The 20,558-nt window shown below is 42.0% G+C and overlaps 2 protein-coding genes and 1 pseudogene across 3 annotated transcripts; 1 reads left to right on the top strand and 2 right to left on the bottom strand.

Annotated features, from left to right (window-relative positions):
* Positions 1-2,209: 2,209 nt before the first annotated feature.
* On the bottom strand, positions 2,210-5,686 carry LOC104733658 (disease resistance protein RML1A-like; annotated as a pseudogene). Its single transcript, XR_015573850.1, has 4 exons — positions 5,223-5,686; positions 4,045-5,140; positions 3,652-3,948; positions 2,210-3,562 (listed from the first exon to the last, which is right to left on the bottom strand). The product of XR_015573850.1 is annotated as a disease resistance protein RML1A-like (transcript).
* A 4,628-nt stretch (positions 5,687-10,314) lies between these two features.
* On the top strand, positions 10,315-10,848 carry LOC104733657 (uncharacterized). Its single transcript, XM_010453220.1, has one exon. It carries the CDS (start codon positions 10,315-10,317, stop codon positions 10,846-10,848), a length of 534 nt encoding a protein of 177 aa, XP_010451522.1.
* A 4,130-nt stretch (positions 10,849-14,978) lies between these two features.
* On the bottom strand, positions 14,979-15,574 carry LOC147930772 (uncharacterized). Its single transcript, XM_087477024.1, has 3 exons — positions 15,539-15,574; positions 15,267-15,470; positions 14,979-15,179 (listed from the first exon to the last, which is right to left on the bottom strand). The coding sequence occupies exons 1-3, from the start codon at positions 15,572-15,574 to the stop codon at positions 14,979-14,981; spliced, it is 441 nt and encodes a 146-aa protein (XP_087333150.1).
* Positions 15,575-20,558: the final 4,984 nt, after the last annotated feature.

The following is a 20,558-nucleotide window of genomic DNA, read 5'->3' as shown; positions in this document are numbered from 1 at the left end:
CAATTCTTGATTTAACAAAAGATTTTTGGAATGACGAATCTAATTTACAACTTTTAGTTAATTTTAAATATAAAAATTTCATGAAAATACTTAGAATTTTTTTCCAAGATTTAGATGGATTATATAGTGAGTTTTTGAATTTGAGTTCTCAATATACTAATAAAGATGTGTTCTATTTAAAAACAGTTTATATGAGTTATTAGGTGAAATCAAATGCAGACACAACATTTGCGATTTTTCGTAGCACCTTTTCATAATTTTTTTAATTCAAACCGTTGTATCTGTTTATTGTAAAGTTGTGTCTTTTCACTATATTTTATTTATATCTTTTCATCACAACTTTTCGGTCTAATAGGTGTGTCTATTAAAATAGTCATGTCTTTAAATCCATATTATGTTGAATCTAAATAATTAAATATCTAATATTCAACATTATTCTATAAACTAACTAAAATTTGAGAAATGATTATAGCAATAGAGAAATTTAATATAACTTAATATAGAATTTACAGTTGCGTCTATTTTTATAGTATCTTTTTGTTAAAAAAATAGTTTAATATTTAAAAATAAGAATAACAATCTGAATAAATACGAACAACAATTGCGACTTTGCTTAGTATTTTTGTAAGAAAATTGTTTTATCCTTTTCTTAAACCTCAAACAGTTGTATCTGTTCATTTCAGAGTTGTGTCTTTTAACTATATTTAATTCATATATTTTTATCACAACTTTTCGTTCTAATAGGTGTGTCTATCTAAATAGTCATGTCTTTTAAACTTTCTATATATTTGTCTTTTTCATCAATAACTAACAAATCAATCATTGAAACAAATTTTCCGTTTTTCTGTTTTTTTTTGTGCACCTTTCCGTTTTTTATGTTTAATCTAAATAATTTGAATATTAATATCTAATATTCAATATTATTCTATAATCTAACTAAAATTTTAGAAATAATTATAGCAATATAGAAATTTAATAAAACTTAATATAGAATTTATAGTTGCGTTGCATCTATTTATTGTAACTTTTCGTTAAAAATTATTTTAATATTTAAAATTTATACTTCTTCCGTTTCAAATATAGGATGTTTAAGGTAAATGCACACATATTAAGATTGTTTATTTTTCTTTTAAAAAGTATCATATATATTTAAATTAAAAAATTTCAACTAATCATAAAGAACACTGTTAAAAAAATGATTACAGATTATTAAATATATATTAAAATTTGCATGGAAAATTACAGAATATCTTATATTTTGAAACAAAAAAGAGAGGCCAAAACATCGTATATATTGAAACGGAGGGAGTATTATTTTGTTTTTAATTATATTTATTTAATAGAAAATTATATTTACTCATTACAACCATTAGTTCAATATTCTCAGTTAGCATTACTTTGTCATAATGATTTTTTTAATTGTAGCTTTACCATTATTCTTCATAAAAAAACCTTATATTTATAATACTTTAAACAATATTTTTTTGCAAAGTTGCGTCTATTCTACATAATATTTTTTGTTATAAATTTTCATTTTGATGGTTGTGTTTTTTGTAACAGTTATGTTTAATGTTTATGTATTCAAACTATTTTATTACATTCAAATAATTTTATAATATATAATTTTAAATTTTATTTACTTTTTTTTCTAAAATACTTCTTCCACGATATCGCGGGGGTCTGAGTCATAGTATTAATAATGTTAGACCATGAAAATTTATTAATTTATAAAAGTTTTAGTAGTATGTTTGATAAAACATGTGAGATGGTGAATGATTCTTTGTCTGATTCAACCATCTCGTGGAGCGAGAGTGGCAAGAGTTTCATCGTTTGGAATCCATCCATCTGCACTTTCGACTTTCCAGAGATGTTTCATTAAGATTCTTTGGCTTTGAACACCACGATATCTGCTGTCTCCACGATATATATTGACTGTCTCGACGATTTTTTATTCATTACCAAGTTGCTTCATCAATACGGCTTTAAAAAAGTTGACTCTTTCTGAGCAACGGGAATTTGCAAATGATGACTTCGTGAGAGTTAAACCTGATCTTATTCGGAACATATATAAATGCAAAAGAGCTCAAGATCGAAACATTAAAGAAGGGAAAGAGCGGCTAAAGCAACTTAGGGAGATGAGGAAAAGCAACTATAGGGAGATGAGGAAGAATATGAAGAACCTGTTCTAGTTAATTTGAAACAAAACTCCTAGTAAAAAAAAATCGAAGTTTTTCATTATTGGATTTACTGTAGAACAATGGGCAAATAAACATAAACAAATGTTATTTTCTACGTAGCCAACTCCAAAAACCTTTACGTTTATGTACTTTGACATTGCCTTCTTCAGACACTTTTCTGATTTGAAGTTGCATGTATGTCTATCTATACAATGGCCATCTTTAGAAATATTTTTAGATGCATTGCTCCAGTCGCTCTGTTGTTGAATTTCTTCTCCATATATTCCAACACCACATTGAACAATCTCGTAGACGTCAGAGGGTGTGCAACTAAATTCGAACAATATCTCATTGTCGTCCACTTCAAAACAACTACCTGTTTCGAGCAAGTCATCATGAAATAAACAAAGATGTTCCGACTGTATGCCAGGGGACTGTTCAGGTAAGTTACAAGAATGATAAACTTCGTTGATGGAGTCACCATTTTTGCTTTTGAGATGACAAAATAAACTGATAAGCTTTTTCCCCGCAGTGATCACCCCTGTAGGGGAAATCACGATGCATGCTTTAAACCTTGTGGATGAAGTATAATGACTATCACTCTCTGGACGAATGGTCAAGAAATTCCCGTTAGCTTGGTGCTCGAAGGTCGCGGGCACTTCACTTCCTGGTAAAACTCTCAATCTTTGAGAGAAGGATTGTTGGATAATATCTCTTCGTGCTTCTTCGTTCAGTTTGAAGCAATTGGTGAAATTGTAGTCCACATATGTATTTAAGCTTAACGCGAAAGTTACACTCTCTAGTGATTCACAGTCACATGCATTTAACCACTTGAGCGTAAGAGGAAGCTGTGGCAACGATTTGAGTTTTCTACAGCCCCCTATATGAAGATAGTTTAGCTCAAGAAGATCTTCGATCCAATCTGGAATCTCCTCAATACCCGTACACCTTAGGTCTAGATACATTAGACTTTCAGGGAGATGTGTTAATATCTTTAAGTTTCCACTACCTCTTATAAGGAGAGTCGTGAGACGAGTGCAAAGCATTATTGATTTAGGTAGTTCTTCTGCCAGTGTGTCATCTATAACGAGCCATGAGATGTGCGTAGAAATACTTGGAAAACTTTTCAGTTGTGAGCATCCATACATGTTGACGAAATCAAGAGACGCCAAGTTAAAGAGAGTTGGAACAACTTCTAGCTTCGTGCAGTTGTGTATTACCAACGTATGTAGTTTTCTAAGTTCCGAAAAGGAGGAAGGAATCTCTACCAAACTCTTGCAATAGCTCAGTTCCAATCTCTCAAGATTTGTAGCATTTGAAAGATCTGGAAGTTCCTTTAAATGAGAGGATCGTGTCAAATCCATTTTCTTGAGATTTGTAAGTGGCTGTTTTAAAACACAAGCAAAGAGAAAACATAAGAAGAACACAATGAGAAAGTAAACGTACATATTATATTCCAAGTAAATAGTTTAACCTGTGTTCCTTGCCAAAGCTTCTCAAGATGGCTCTCCTGCAAATCAAGCTCTACAAGATATTCTGGATGAAATGTAGTAGGAAGAGCATTTCTTGGGTATGCTTCCCAGTGAAGTAACCTTAGATGAGGTGGAAACTCAAATTCCTCATGTATGTCCACTCGATCATGTTTGACATATCTTGCATTGTAGATACTTAGGAATCGAAGATTACGCATTCTTTTGAAAGCTCCCTCATTTATGAAAACTTTATTGATTCGAGATGTATCAAGGGATATGCCTAAAGCAGCTCTAGTATCCTAAAATATATACTCCAAATTAAGAATTTGTTAGTACAACGGAAAAGAATGCTTACCTTTACCAAAAAATAATTCAAATCGAAGTAAAAAATTTACTTTATCATTCTCGAGGACATAACAAATCTCATCTGCATCAATTAAGATGTTGCGTTTCCAAGGCTCTTGTCTATGAATTGCTTGTCTACCCACTAGTTGTAGTAACTTGTGCATTACTATTATCCCACTAGTAGATGTATGAATAAGTGATTTATTGGTTAGGATTTTCAACCCGTTTTTGACATCCAAGTTACTGTCAGCGAGCATTGCAACCACATGATCATCTTTGTGGTAGTTGAAAAAGACTGCAATGTAGAGAAATAGAGCTTGTTCTTCCTCATGTAAACAATCATACCCAACTCTAAGTGCTCCCTCGATATTTCGATCAATGCTAGTTTCTAGCCTGTCCAATAGAGCTTCCCACTCACCCTCCCCCTTCCCACGTAAAGATGAACCCATGACACGCAAACCCAATGGAAGGTTATCAAAAATACCTATTACTCTTTCTGTAAGCTTTTTGAAACCATCAGGTGGAGAGCTTTTTCTAAAAGCATATTGACAAAATATCTTAAGAGCTTTGTCTATAGATGGAAAACCCACATGGTAAGTATTGTTGATACCATGTTGCCTCAAAAGGTCTTGATCTTCTGTTGTCACAACGATCCTACTTCCCGGACCAAACCAACTAGTCTCATTAGCCAAAGCCTCCAATTGCTTTAGATCATTCACATCATCAAGAATGATAAGCACTTTTTGGTCGCATAGCCTTTCTTGTATTGCACCTAAATGGTATATCCTCATACCATTTTGGTTTAAAATCTTTGATAGAAGCTGCTCTTGTAAACGCAGCTTCAAGCCATACTCGTCAAGACCACTATTATAGCTTCCTCTAAGATTCTCCACAAAACAACTAAGCTGGAAACTACTTGAGAGTAAACTATGTAAAGCTCTGGCAATGGTTGTCTTACCAATGCCTGAAGGGCCACATATTCCAACTATCAAAGCTCCATCCTCGTAATCTAAATCTAACAAATACTTCATTTTCTCCAAGTGTGCTTCAAGTCCAACCATATCGTCAAAATCTCTGGAGATTGTAGTGTTTAGTTTGTTTGAAATATCTCTGGAAATCTTTTCAATCATCTTTGATTCATTGTCCCTAACAAGTGAGAAAGAATAATTTCAAGAAAGAAACAATCAAAATTTAATTAAAAGGAAACAAAAAAAAAAACAAAACATACCAGTTTTGGAAGTGTTCTCCAGCTATGTTTCCCACATGGTTCAAAGCTTGACTCCATCTTTGCCTCTTCTCTTTCGTACTTCGGGAACACGTTTCAGTGAAAGCCATCCCAAACTCTCCCGTCTGTTTCCGCACATCAGATGGATCTACTCCATAGAAGACCGTCATCACTATTTGTCCCATAGCATCCTTACACTCGATAATCTCCAACAACTCGTCCAAGCACCATCTCGAAGAAGCATAGTTCTTCGACAGCAAGACGATTGAGATTCTTGATTCCCTAATCGCTTGTCTGAGAGCAGGTGCAATGGTTTGGCTTCTCTCGATCCCTTGATCATCGAACATCGTGATCCCATTGTAGTTAAACTCTTTACGTAAATGACTCAGAAACGTTTTACGGACGTCAGCTCCGTGGAAGCTCGCAAAGACGCGGTATCTCCAGGTGCGGGGCGAAGAAGAAGCCATGGGATAAAATGGCTAGAAAAGTTCAAGATCACATATACACAAATGCTTCTGGATGAGCCGGATATGAAGAAGCAACTGAAAAACGCGTATCCATTATATTGACTTTTGACGACTTCTGAGAAAGAGAGAGATGAAGTTATTTTATGGTGCTAATACGGAAAGAGAGAAGAAGTCAAATTATAAATTAAGGGCATTTCGAGCCAAGGAATGAAAACACGTTTTGTTTCGAATGTCTCAACTCTCAAGCTAGCAGTGATCATTTCTATGGTCTGAACGTGCGTTTTATTCGAAGAAGAGGATATATAGTTCCATGATGTTGGTAAAATAAATACTTTGGAATTATAAGAATAAAACAATGGTTGAAAATCAAACATTTTTAAGATAGATACAGTATATCCTAATATATATATAATCAATTGTAATAACTTACGAAATAATGTCACAGTTAAACAAATGAGGTGAGAGTTCTTTGGTGATGGATATACATCGATCGACCACTTTGACGAATTCATTGTCAAATGATACAATATCTTTTTGTCTTTTTATATATATATATATATATATATATATATATATATATATATATATAAATGTCTAAGGATCCACTGATCCAGTTTACTTTTAAAATGTTTGCACTCACGTTGTGCATTAATTATTGTAAGCTTAAAAACAGTATTAAATTGCACCATTATATATATATATATATGTAATTACTAGAAAGTTACCCACGCGATACGTAGGTTATAAAATCAAATATTTTGTATGTAAAATAAAATTTTATTAAATTGTATATGAAATGTTCATGATATTATTTATATATGCCTTGAAAAGAATTTAAATACATACATTTATCAGTAAATAAATATGAAGTGTGTTAAAAAAGGACAATTTTTACATATTGCATAAAAATAAGTTTTGGTTTTAAATTTAGCAAATCATTTCTAAATTCTAAAAATACTAAAATAGCATCATGCTTTTTATCTTATACTCTAAATACTAAACCATATATCTTCAAAATTATACCCTAAATGTAAAATATAAAAATATAGATAACCATTGGAAATTGTGTAAGGTTTTTGCGGCATAATGGCAGATGGAGTAAGGTTACAGGAAAATAGACATAAGGTATGATTGGCAACTCAAACAATACCAGTGCGATATAAAAGTAGTTTTGCTTTTGTACAAGTTAATCTACTATAATTTGTACCACTTTTAATGATTGACATATGTCTATGATGAAAGTATTGAGGTTACAATATGTGTATATACATTAAATATTTTACAATAGGTCTCTGTAATGTTTTTCCGTGTAATACGAAAAAATGTTGTAAAGTTTGGGAAGTGATTCCAAAGAGGCATAAAGAAATATGTGATCTTTTGACCATTTATATATGCATTACATGATAATATTAGGCTCAATCTTTTTATCAATATACAGAGTAAAATATTTTTTTGTAATGGGGATAAAAAAACTTTTAAAAATGAAAAACAAAGCAAATTTACAAAACATAAACTTAGAAATATATTGTAGTTGAAGATCAGAGGACTTTAATGATTGACATATGTCTATGATGAAAGTATTGAGGTTACAATATGTGTATATATATATTAAATATTTTACATTAAGTCTCTGTAATGTTTTTCCGTGTAATACGAAAAGATGTTGTAAAGTTTGGAAAGTGAGTCCAAAGAGACATAAAGAAATATGTGATTTTTTGACCATTTATATATGCATTACATGGTAATATTTGGCTCAATCTTTTTATCAATATGCAGAGTAAAATTTCTTTTTGTAATGGGGATAAAGAACTTTTAAAAATGAAAAACAAAGCAAATTTACAAAACATAAACTTAGAAATATATTGTAGTTGAAGATCAAAGGACTTATAAGAGGAGAAATCTAAGGGACTTACAACTATAATATTATGAGTGAATGTTCAAAGCCAAAGAGATCGTGCTTTAGGAGTCAAGCATTGTTGGATATGGGTTTCACCCAGCCTTAACAGGCTTTCCTACAGGCTCATTATCGAAATAAGTCACCCCAAAGTCCATGAATATAGGCTGACCAAAACCCTCTTACCGGGCCGACAAAGCTCCTAGAAGGCCCAATTGAGACGGACAGCCCAATAAGTGACGGCGCGCATAAGAACGACCGCCGACTTTACTTAGAGACAATCCCACATCGATCCCGAGGCGGAGAGATAAAGCGTCCCATCAGCTATAAATACCGAGGGAGCAGCTTGCAGAAGCCATCAAGTAACATTGGGCAAGAGTCAGGAGTAAATACGATTCTAAGCTATAGTCCTGTTAGTCAATTTGAGAATACAAGTCTCTGTAATTAGCCGATCGGCTCATAACGGTTATATTGTAATTCGACGATCTTTAACTATCTTAATAAAACTTCTTTGTTTCGCCCTTCTTAATTGTCATCCCCGAGTTAGTAGCTATACTAGTTCAACATTTGGTGCGCATCCAGGGAACAGAAACAAGGGCAACTTTTGAAGAGAGTCCAACATCGACGGAGCACGTCTTGAACAATGGGAGAAAGAAAGACGACCGGCAGCGATGGGTATGTGGCAGACACGCCGGACCGCATCCAGCAGGCCCACGAGGAACTTCCAATACTACCGACCCGGCCCCCGGCAACGCCGAACGGATCGATCGGCGAAGGAACCAGTGCCCTCGATGTAGGAGCACTAATGAGAAGCATCCTGGAAAAGATAGACGCCCAGGACAGGAAGACAGAAGAACGATTCGCCACTCTCTCTAGCGTCTGCGCAAAACTACAAGAAAATGCCGGACATCAGCACGGCACCAATAGAGCCGATCCCAATAGTGCCGAGAAGAACCAGAGCGGAGAATTGGCCGAGCTCAAAAGTCAAATGAAAGATGTCACAAGGAAGTTCCACCAGGCGATCAGCACGGCACCTGATGTAGACCATATGCTGGAGCAATCCCAGAAACTCCGTTCACTGAGCGGATTCGCCGGGTCGTCGATCGTCCTGATTGTAAAATAAAGCACCTACCTCCATACAAAGGAGACTCGGACCCAACCCATCATTTGACGTCCTTCGAGATTGCGATCCACCGTTGCGAGTTTCCCCCAGAAGAGCTCGACGCCGAGAAGTGCTAGCTTTTTATAGAAAACCTGAGCGGTGACGCCCTCGGCTGGTTTTCTTCTTTGCCGCCTGACTCAATCGACAGTTTCCGTACACTCTCGCTAACCTTTTTGAAGCAGTACTCGATTTTGGCCGTCCCCACGGCGACAATCGCCGACCTCCATAACATCGAGCAAGGCGAGCATGAACCACTGCGGAAGTTCATGGATAGGCTTAAAAAGATCACCACACAAGTGAATGCACCCCTTAGCGTTTCGCTTGCCGCCCTCTAAAAGGCTCTGTGGTACGAATCAAAGTTCCGTGAGGATCTCAAGTTGAACAGATTTCCTACTTTCCAAGATGCCCTCCATCAAGCAGGAGTCCACATTGAAATGGAGGAAGAAAAAGTCATCTACGACAAAAAAACGCGCTTCTACCGGAGTCCAAGTATCAACCGGCAAGGCAAAAGAGGTATACCACAAACCTTGCCAACACCTCGACAAAGAATACCTCGCGGACAGTAAGAAGCGCGGCGCAACATACCTCGTCAATGACGCTCCGCCGACCCCGGCAGCAAGCTCGTCAGTTATGATACCGACGACCCCACCAAAAGGGGCCAGAGAGGAGCCCGACCATAACCTGTACTGCGAGTTACCCGAGTACACTAGACACTCAACACAGTCCTGCCGACATTTACAAAATGCGCTATTGGGCAAGTACCTCAACGGCGAGGTCAAAGTGGAGCTGCGCCAATATAAAAGTAATGCCCCACGAGGACGAGGTCGAGGACGCCACGGGCAGCAAGGACAAGGTCCAAATAACCACTTCAACAACGGACCAGCGCCGAATAACCAGCCCGCAGCCGGTAACCAGATAGGCGGACAGAAAAACCAGCCGGCTGACGCGCCACCACCTCCAGCTCGTCGTAGAATTAACGTCATAAGGGGAAGTCTCCCATACGACCCTAACTGGCCTCGTACCGTGTATCCCGTCCACGACGTCGAAAGAGCCGAGCGCGACTGGTTACCTGGTAGTACACCTATATGCCGATCGTACTTCCCGATCATGTTCGGAGAAGAAGACACTGCCGAGCTGTGAACCACGCCCACCGGACCTGTCGTTGTTGAAATAAATATCGGCGATTGTTTAGTCTCGGATGTGTTAGTTGACACAGGGAGTTTGGTGAATGTCATCTTCCTGAGGGCGCTCCCGCAGATAAAGGTTGACCTGAACCTGACCATGCCCGAAGTACAAACCTTGACTGATTTTGATGGATGCTCCCTTACCTCTCTAGGAACGGTCATGTTCCCAATGCGAGTCGGTGGTACGGTCCACCTCTTCGATTTCGCAGTCATCGACCGACCAAGCGCGTATAACGCCATCCTTGGGACGCCTTGGCTCCATAAAATGAAGGCTGTGGTTTCCACGTACCACCAGTGTGTTAAATTCCCAACATAATTCGGCACTTACACCCTCTACGCCAACCCAACGGCAACCCAATGGCCACCCCTTCGCCATGTCGACATGATAATGGGAGGATTGACAGCATGCAGAGATTCCGTACGGTCAATTCGTGACTACGTAAGGGCCAGCACAGCCGCGGTATGGCCAGTTAAAGTCCCACCCTTCGTACCTCCGATCACGTTCACTGCAGACGACTTGGATAGAGTTAACTTTCCACACAACGACCCTCTCATCATCGAATTACACGTTGGTGAGAGCGAAGTGACAAGGATCATGGTCGACACAGGAAGCTCCGTCAACGTTATCTTCAGAGACGTCCTCGACAAAATGGAGGTTAATAACAGAGAAATCAAACCATCGATCAGGCCACTCACTGGGTTCGACGGAAATTACATGATGACGTCCGGCATAATCAAATTGCCGATCTACGTATCTGGCGTACCTTCGTGGCACAAGTTTGTCGTGGTTGACAAACCAGCAGTCTATAACATCATTCTCGGATCCCCCTGGATTCACAACATGAAGGCCGTCCCGTCGACTTATCATCAGTGTGTTAAATTCCCCTTGTCCGGCCAGATATTCACTATCAAGGGCAATTAAGCGGACGCTATGAACTGTTTCGTAATCGAATGCAAGTTGCGGAAGGCCACTGACTTATAGCAATCACAACAAGCGCTGGACGAGTCACCAGCACCCAGCCCCGAGGAAATTCCAAGTCACCACCTGGTCGACAAAATCAATATCGACGAGAGTGACCCAAAGCGATGCGTTGGGACCGGCGCGGATCTCGACCCGGCAATAAGGGCCGACCTGATTCAATTCTTGAAGGACAACGCCTCCACCTTTGCCTGGTCTTTTGACGATATGGTTGGAATTAGCATGGACGTCACAAGTCATGAACTTAACTTCGACCCTACCTACAAACCTGTCAAGCAAAAGCGGCGTAAGCTCAGACCCGAACGATCCAAGGCGGTAAATGACGAGGTCAAAAAGTTGTTAGCTGCCAGATCTATCATGGAGGTCAAATATCCTGAATGGCTAGCAAATCCGGTAGTGGTTAAAAAGAAAAATGGGAAGAATAGAGTCTGCATCGACTTTACAGATTTCAATAAAGCCTGCCCAAAAGATAGCTACCCGTTACCACATATAGAGAGACTCGTCGAAGCCATAGCAGGCAATGCATTGCTCTCCTTCAAGGACGCCTTCTCAGGATATAACCAAATCCTGATGCACACCGATGACCACAAAAAAACCGCCTTTATCACCGATTAAGGCACGTTCTGCTACAAAGTAATGCTGTTCGGCCTGAAAAACGCGGGAGCCACCTATCAACGTCTCGTCAATAAGATATTTGCTGACCAATTAGGGATAACTATGGAGGTATACATCGACGATATGTTAGTCAAGTCCGCAAATGCAAACGACCATGTCGAGCATCTGCGAAAATGTTTTCAAACCCTGAATAAATATAATATGAAACTCAATCCGGCAAAATGCTCATTCGGCGTGACGTCAGGAGAATTTCTAGGGTACATCGTCACAAAAAGGGGAATAAGGCAAACCCGAAGCAGATCAAAGCTATACTTGATATGCCCTCTCGGTGAAACAAGCGCGAAGTCCAGCGTCTGACCGGCAGAATAGCGGCCTTAAACCGATTTATTTCACGGTCAACCGACAAGAGCTTGCCGTTCTACCAGTTGCTGCGATCGACAAATAAGGAGTATGAGTGGACCGCTGAGTGCGACCATGCGTTCGTCGAGTTAAAAACTTATTTGACCACCCCTCCCATACTTTCGAAGCCTGAGGAAGGAGAAAAGCTTTACCTGTATATCGCTGTTTCTGGGTCGGCAGTTAGCGGGGTGTTAGTCAGAGATGACCGGGGCGAACAAAAGCCTATTTTTTTGTCAGCAAGACCCTTGACGGGGCCGAGCTACGTTATCCGAATTTGGAAAAATAGCCTACGCCGTAGTAATCTCGGCTCGCAAGCTTAGACCCTATTTCCAGTCGCATACAATCGCGGTCTTGACGAACCAACCTCTGCGGCAAATACTTCATAGCCCAGGACAATCAGGTGGCATGGCAAAGTGGGCAGTCGAGTTAAGTGAATATGACATCGAGTACCTTGCCCGAACGTGCATGAAATCTCAGGTAATAGCAGATTTCATTGTCGAGCTGCCTCAACATTTCACCTCTCCCACTTCAAATGAGGAAAATTGGTATTTGTACATCGACGGAGCTTCGTCGCAGCATGGTTCAGGAATCGGGATTCGCCTGACATCCCCTACTGGAGAGGTCGTTGAGCAATCATTCTGCCTCAACTTCACCGCAACAAACAATGAGTCGGAGTATGAAGCATTACTTGCCGGAATGCGGGTTGCAGCGGGGATCGGCGTAAAAAGGCTTCACGCCTACTGTGATTCCCAGCTCGTCGCTAACCAATACAATGGAGAGTACGGTACCAAATGCGGCCGCATGGACGCATACTTAAAGATAGTAAAGGAGCTCGCACAGGAGTTCAACCATTTTGTGATCGACAAGATACCTCGAAGTGCCAACGCTCCCGCAGACGCTCTGGCCATCTTAGCGTCAACCTCAGATCCGGACCTACGTCGAGTAATCCCAGTCGAGAGTATTTAAGTAAGTAGCATCGATGACGGAGCTCAAGTTAACGTAATATCCGCCGACCCGATGGAACACGCCGACCCGGACGATGAAACACGGCTAACAATGATGTCGAGCCCGCTGATTGGCGCTAGGAAATACTTCAGTACATCAACGAAGGAGTAGTCCCGGCGGACAAATGGAAGTCCCGACGTCTAAAAAAGAAAGCGGCACAGTACGCCTTAGTTGAAGGACGCCTTTACCGTTGGAGCGCGGCCGGCATATTACTGCATTGCATCTCGGCAGAAGAGGCCCAACGAGTAATGCAGGAAACGCACGAAGGAACCGGAGGAAACCATTCTGGCGGACACGCCCTAGCACTAAAAATCAGAAAACATGGAATTTATTGGCCAACCATGGTCAGCGACTGCAAGCAATTTGCCGTGAAATGCGAAAAGTGTCAGAGACATGCGTCCGATATACATGCCCCAGCGGAATTGCTCTCTACAACAACAGCGCCATACCCATTCATGAGATGGGCAATGGATATCGTCGGACCACTGCCCGCGTCGCACGACAAAAAATTTCTTCTTATATTGACTGACAACTTCATCAAGTGGGTCGAAGCGGAGTCCTATAAGAAAATCCAAGCGAATGAGGTCCAGAATTTTGTGTGGAAAAACATAATATGCCGACACATATTGCCTTACGAGATCGTAACTGATAACGGATCGCAGTTCATATCCAAGAAATTCGACAATTTCTGCGCAAGTTGGCGTATCCGGCTCAGCAAGTCGACTCCGAGGTACCCTCAAGGTAACGGCCAGGCAGAGGCAACCAACAAGACGATCATAAATGGCTTTAAAAAGCTACTCGAAGAAAAGAAAGGTCTCTGGGCCGACGAGCTAGACGGCGTGCTATGGTCTCACCGAACAACTCCACGAAGAGTATCAGGACAAACACCATTCTCACTAGCCTACGGCCTGAAAGCAATGGCACCAGCCGAAGTAAGCGTCGGCAGTTTACGCCAGACCATGCTAGTCAAGAATTCCGAGCTAAATGACGAAATGCTCTATGACAGCCTCGACGAGATCGAAGAGCTGCGAGACCATGCCTTGCTCCGGATTCAGAATTACCAACAGGCGGCAGCCCGTCACTATAACAAAAAGGTCAACCTGCGATCTTTCAGCGAGGGAGACCTCGTTCTACGCAAGGTGTTCGAAAATACCGCCGAACTTAATGCTGGTAAACTCGGTGCAAAATGGGAAGGGCTGTACCAAGTATCCACAGTCGTCCGCCCAGGAGTCTACAAGCTAATTACCATGTCCGGCGAGGCAATCCCGCAATCCTGGAACGCTGGATTATATTTCTACTAAAAAAATACATATATTATATTTCTATTTCTATCTAGGAGTATTTAATATCTATGTAACTTGAACTACGATCGTCTTGATCCTCTTAAGAGAAAGGAGGTACGTAGGCAACCTGAAAAGGTGCAGCCACTACTTATGAATGAAATCTTCTTTGACGAACTTCCACCTTTCTTTTATTAAGCATACTGTCTTACAAAATCGACAAATATCACGCAAATAACAACCAAAACAAAGAATACATCCAAGCAAGGTCGGCAATTTGGCCAGTTGTTCCGACTAAAAAAAAATAATAAATAAATAAATTACACTCCACGCGAAGTGTAAGTAATAAGCCGGGCTCCAACCATTGCTCGCAAACAAACCGAGGCCGATGAGCAAAATAAGCCGCCACCAGCGCGCAATATCTTCGACCCAAGGTAGGGAATAAGCCGGGCTTTAATATGCGAATTCAACGCTTCCGGCTCCCAAAATTTAACAACTACCCCCTGCAAAAGCAGACAAAAAAAAACGTGGTTCCGAACGAAGACTTTCGGCTCGACATAATAAGATGAGAGACGTCTCACTGCTGAAGATAACCAAAATATAACATAAAACATCTTAAAACAAAACCCGTGGATCGGGTGAAGTGTTCAGCAAAAAAAATGTTACGACCAACCATAGGACAAGGGTTCCGAAAAGAGTTAGCAGCCCAACACACGGGTGCCAAAACAAAAAACAGTTCGTCAACCGACAAGACATATAATACGCCGAACATCCTCAGCGATTTCCACGAACTCCACGGCTATAGGCACGAACTCGATCACAGAGCCAGAAAAGCATCGCACAAAACTTCCCGAACCCGAACCGCTCCCAATCCTCTGGCCCAGCCTCCAATTTTTGCATCCCCATCTCAAGATCCATGATATGCTTGACCAGAAACTCATGTCGGCGACGATAGGCATGATGCTGAATCTCAATCTATCAATAACCAAAAGAAGAAGAAAGGAAGCGAAAATAGTCAGGAACTCGAACATGGCGGTAATAAACTTAACATGACAAACTAACCGTCCTAAACCAGCCAACCGCCAGACGCCTTTCATCGGGAGTCAAGGATTGAAGAAACTCCACCGGAATTTCAGCAACACCCGGCACGAAGTTCCGCGGCAATGGCCAAAACAGGGGTGACGTAGCAGCAACCGACGGGCTCCTCCACGGGAAGAACAGGTCGTTGGGACGAGCTTCAACGAAACGACCTGACCCATCACTAGGCTGAGCCGGATCGACACGAATTGGTCAGTTCGAGGACGACCAAAGACAATCCGGTCGTTGCGGTTCACCGGAACCCATTCACCCGAGTCGTCAGAGTCACTCATAATCAAGCTGAGAAGGAGGAAGGAGAGTATGAAGCAAGAAAAGATTGTCAAAAATCCAAAGTAAAGAGAAAATAGAGAGAAAGTTGCGTGATCTACTTTTGCCCACCCATGCCTCCCTTTATATAGCAAGGACGAGGCAGACACGAAGCGACACCATATTAATTAGACGCCCGTTCACTTTCCCGCATTTAATGCGCCTCCCTCCTCAGCCAACCAATGCCTTGCAATAAAAATCGCGCCACACGCAACATCCGCACGCGGTAATGATGAGAAACGCCTTGGAAAAGCAACTCACCATTCAAAACAAGCATTTAATCCTCAGTGAAGAGTCCGAGAGTCGAAGAGTCCGAGAGTCGCAACCACTTAACGTATCAAAATCCCAGCTTGTCTAAAAGGGGGGGACCATGGCAAATTCTAACTTTGCCTAAGCCTCGCCAGCTCGTCAAAAAGGGGGGGGACTATGGCAAAATCTAACTTTGCCTAAGCCTCACCCCAGCTCGTCAAAAAGGGGAGGGGACTATGGCAAATTCTAACTTTGCCTAAGCCTCCCCCCAGCTCGTCAAAAAGGGGGGTACTATGGCAAAATCTAACTTTGTCTAAACCTCGCCCCAGCTAGTCTAAAGGGGGGGACTATGGAAAATTCTAACTTTGCCTAAGTCTCGCCCCAGCTCGTCAAAAAGGGGGGGGTGACTATGGCAAAATCTAAATTTGTCTAAGCATCGTCCCAGCTCGTCAAAAAAGGGGGGGACTATGGCAAATTCTAACTTTGCGTAAGCCTCGCCCCAGCTCATAAAAAAAGGGGGGGGACTATGGCAAATTCTAACTTTGTCTAAGCCTTGTCCCAGCTCATTAAAAAAGGGGGGAACTATGGCAAATTCTAACTTTGCCTAAGCCTCGCCCCAGCTCGTCAAAAAAAAAACATAAATGGCAATGTTAAACTTTGCAAACTCAACCATCGTTACCATCATCCACGACCAAAAGGGAGGGGGTAGAAACAAACCACCCTCAAAATATTCAAGTCAGACACCATAAAAAAAAAAAGTTTAAAATAACACATAAATAAGTCTTCATAGGATGCAAGCCACAAACGGCACAATTTAAAAGCCACACAGGGCTTATTCAGGCACAATTTCACCCTCGCCTTCAGGAGCAACGGCAGGAACAGGGGCTAGCGGATCCCTCACAGCTGCATCACTAACGAGCCCGACAATTTGGATGCTATGACCTTCAATCCCCTCAGAAATCGGAGCCATAGCAGCATCCGCCAAAGCAAGGCCGGTCACAATGTCCCGTTCCGGCGTTTCCTGTGTCGTCACCTGCATCTCAACATTTGGAGCCTGTTCATCAATATCAGGCAGTTCGGGTTCCGCGACCTCGGTCGTAGCGGACGGCATGTTCGAGCCATACTCGTCAAAATCGACGATCTCATCATAACCAGGAATACGCCGAGGATTAGCCGCAACATGCACAGCAGTCGGAGTCACCACGTACCCGTCATTAGCAAGCGGGATGATCTCAATACCGTCCACCACATTATCCCAGAAAGCCGAGCAATCAGTGACAAATTGGACCGTCTTAGCGGGAATCGGGCAACCATCGTTCATAAGGTCTTCGACCTGCTTTAAGATACCATTCGCATGAGCCTTCATCATCATCAGATTAAAAGCCCACCTCACATCCCAGATATGCTGGCGAATTTGGTTCGACCGCTCGCGATAACCTTCCCTCACCTCACGACGTACCTCCTCGGCCCTTTTCTCGACTGCAGAGTTCAATTGATGGCCAAATTCATCAGCAGCTCGCTGGACGGAAGCTTCCAAGCGAGTAACGTCGGCACAAGAACGTTCCAATGACCCCTGCAACTGGCGATTTTCCTCCTTCAGACGATCAAACTCTCGCCAAGCCTTACTTGACTCAGACCGATACTTGCTGACCTGGTTCTGGCAATCCTTTAGTCCAGTCTCGGCGAGGGCAGTCTCACGTTCGGCAGCCTTCAGCCTACGCTCATAACGGCAAGCCATCAAGTACGACGAGCTCGCTGATTGAGACAAAACAAAACCAAGTTTAACAAAAAAAAAAAAAAAAAAAAAAGAAGAAAGAGGATGAACCTGGAGATGGTGCCGAGCCCACTCGTCGAACGCGTCATCCTCCCTCAAATCCCCCTCAGAGCTATCGCCCGGCACTTTGGAGACCTCGCGAATGAGAGCACCACATTCCCTTTTGTCAGAAAGAAAAGGGGTGTCCTTCACATAACAGAAGTGGAGAGAGTAGGAAGGTTGGACACCCTTGTCCTTCGGATCCAGCGAGGAGGTCCTAGGCCTTTTAAACACAACGACCCCATCAAAACTAGCCGGAACCTCTTTGCCGAAGAGCGATCCTTTTCAACCATGAGATCGATAGGGACAATATCCTTATCTCGCCGAACAGCGTCAGTGATCTTCCCCTTGTCCCGCGAAGACTTGTTACCATCTGAAGATCGGCTACCCGAGGCACCTCCAACGTGAGAACTCTGAATGGACGAGTGGTCAACCATACTCCTCTTCAGAGCCAACTGCAGTTCCTTCTCTTCCGCGGCATTCTTCTTTTTCGAGACTGGCCTGCCGGAGTACTTGGGAACACCCATTTTCACCATCTTTGCTTGACTCGAACCTCCTATCAACACAAACGAGGATCCTCAATAAAAGAGACATGATAAATGAGCCGGACAAAAACCGACAAGCACGGCGAGGCAATACCTTTTGATGGTTTCCTGCCCCTAGTTTGGTCTAGCTGCGGAATAGTCCTCCAGTCAAGAACCGTTTGCCTCCTTAAAAGATCGTTAACCTCAAAGAAATCTGGAGTCGGTGGATCGGCAGACTTATCAACCAAATCTGAAAATCAACAAAAAACAAAGGTAATCACCGGTCAACAACCGAAGCTAAAGGAAAAAGTAAGGATCACCCAAGAAACTACCATGGGACAAATTCCACTCAGTCTTAAAACCTATTGACGTATCCTCTACCAGGGCATCGTCAACCTTAGCGTAGAAATATCTGTTCAGTCCGGTGTGGGTTTTCGACGGCGGATGGTCCATCAGCTTATATCCGGGCGTCGCACTAGCATACCAAATTCCGTTAAACCCCTTCTGCCTAGTGAAACGCATCATGTCCTCGACAAAATAAGCAGTCAGATTGATCCCGCATTGGTCAGCAAGGTGTTTAAGACCGACCATGTTACGGATTGTATGAACGGTGAGCTGCGTAATGGCAATCTGACGGCGCCAACAATATTCCATCAGGAAGGCTGGAATCAGGAAACGAAGGCCTTCCTTTGTAAAAAACGGTTCGTATAAACTAATATACCCATCAGGGCACTTAAATACACGCTCCTCAGGAGTCGGACATACAACATAAACGCGCCGGGGAGAATTACAAAAGTCAGTCATAGCAGAGAGAGAATCGGCATCACAGAGTGACTTCTCCGAGTCAAAAGGCGCGTCCAGATAATCAGTCCCTTCACCAATCTCGATCTCGTCGTCAAGAGAGACAATGTTGGACGAATGAGCAGATCTGGCTTCATCGCGAGAGTGAGGCGAATCAGGGCAGCCCACTCGATCAGGACTAGGATCGTCCGCCTCTGGTTTGACCGGAACTCCGGAAGACACAAGAAATTCCGGGTCAACCCTAGGTTCCGGAGAACGATTCCGCGACTGTACTCTCCTACTTCGTCTATGAAGCCTAGACGATTCTGCCGAGACTCTGGAATTAGGCAAATCGGCAGCCTGCACTGACGGGCTAGCCTCAGAAGAGCCAGTAGATGAGCGCTCGTTTAAATATTCCTCACAAGAACCCGACATCAAAATCGAATCGGCAATTACAACAACAAACCCGGTTGGGGGCAAGTATAAACTACACTAAAAACCTAAGGATAACTAAAGCAGAGGAAAAAAGAGAAAGGTTCTAAGAAAAAGAGAAAGAAGGGTTACCTCGACTTTTGCGGCTGGAGAAGAAGTGAAGAGGGCACCCTAAAGAGTCTCCTTTTATAAGCGGCGGGGAAAGAAACCCTTAAAAGCGGCGATTGGGCGCGAAACGACGTAACCCTAGGGAGTGACGTTTCGACTTTCTTCTCCCTGACAAAGTATAAAATCTCAGACCGACATTTCAATAATGAGCCAGACTTAATAATTCCCGAGCAAGCTCATTGGCCCAAGGCTGACCACAATGAACTAAGGGGGGGACAATTGTTGGATATGGGTTTCACCCAGCCTTAACAGGCTTTCCTACAGGCCCATTATCGACATAAGTCACCCCAAAGTCCATGAATATCGGCTGACAAAACACTCTTACCGGGCCGACAAAGCTCCCAGAAGGCCCAATTGAGACGGACAGCCCAATAAGTGACGGCCCGCATAAGAACGACCGCCGACTTTACTTAGAGACAATCCCACATCGATCCCGAGGCGAAGAGATGAAGCGTCCCATCAGCTATAAATACCGAGGGAGCAGCTTGCAGAAGCCATCAAGTAACATTGGGCAAGAGTCAGGAGTAAATCCAATTCTAAGCTATAGTCCTGTTAGTCAATTTGAGAATACAAGTCTCTGTAATTAGCCGATCGGCTCATAACGGTTATATTGTAATTCGACAATCTTTGACTATCTTAATAAAAATCCTTTGTTTCGCCCTTCTTAATTGTCATCCCCGAGTTAGTAGCTATACTAGTTCAACAAGCATTAGGCTCATCTTCATCACGTAAGACTTCCAAATATAGTTAGAAAGTTTAAAAATCACATTACAAAACAATGCAAAAACTTTAAATCATGACTATCATAAAACACAATCTTTTGAAAGAGGCTAATAAATATTGACAAGACTATAATATCAAAAAAAAAAAAAAAAACATTGTGGCTTTGTAAACGATTTCTTCAAATAGTCCTAGAGAAATTAATATGTTTATCATCATAGTGCAAGACATCATGTTTTTTAAAAAAACTTCATAAGAAATAAT

This window comes from Camelina sativa, chromosome 12 (genome assembly GCF_030686135.1).
Source record: "Camelina sativa cultivar CO46 ecotype springtype chromosome 12, ASM3068613v1".
NCBI lineage: Eukaryota > Viridiplantae > Streptophyta > Magnoliopsida > Brassicales > Brassicaceae > Camelina > Camelina sativa.
This window is presented reverse-complemented; position numbering and strand designations above follow the sequence as displayed.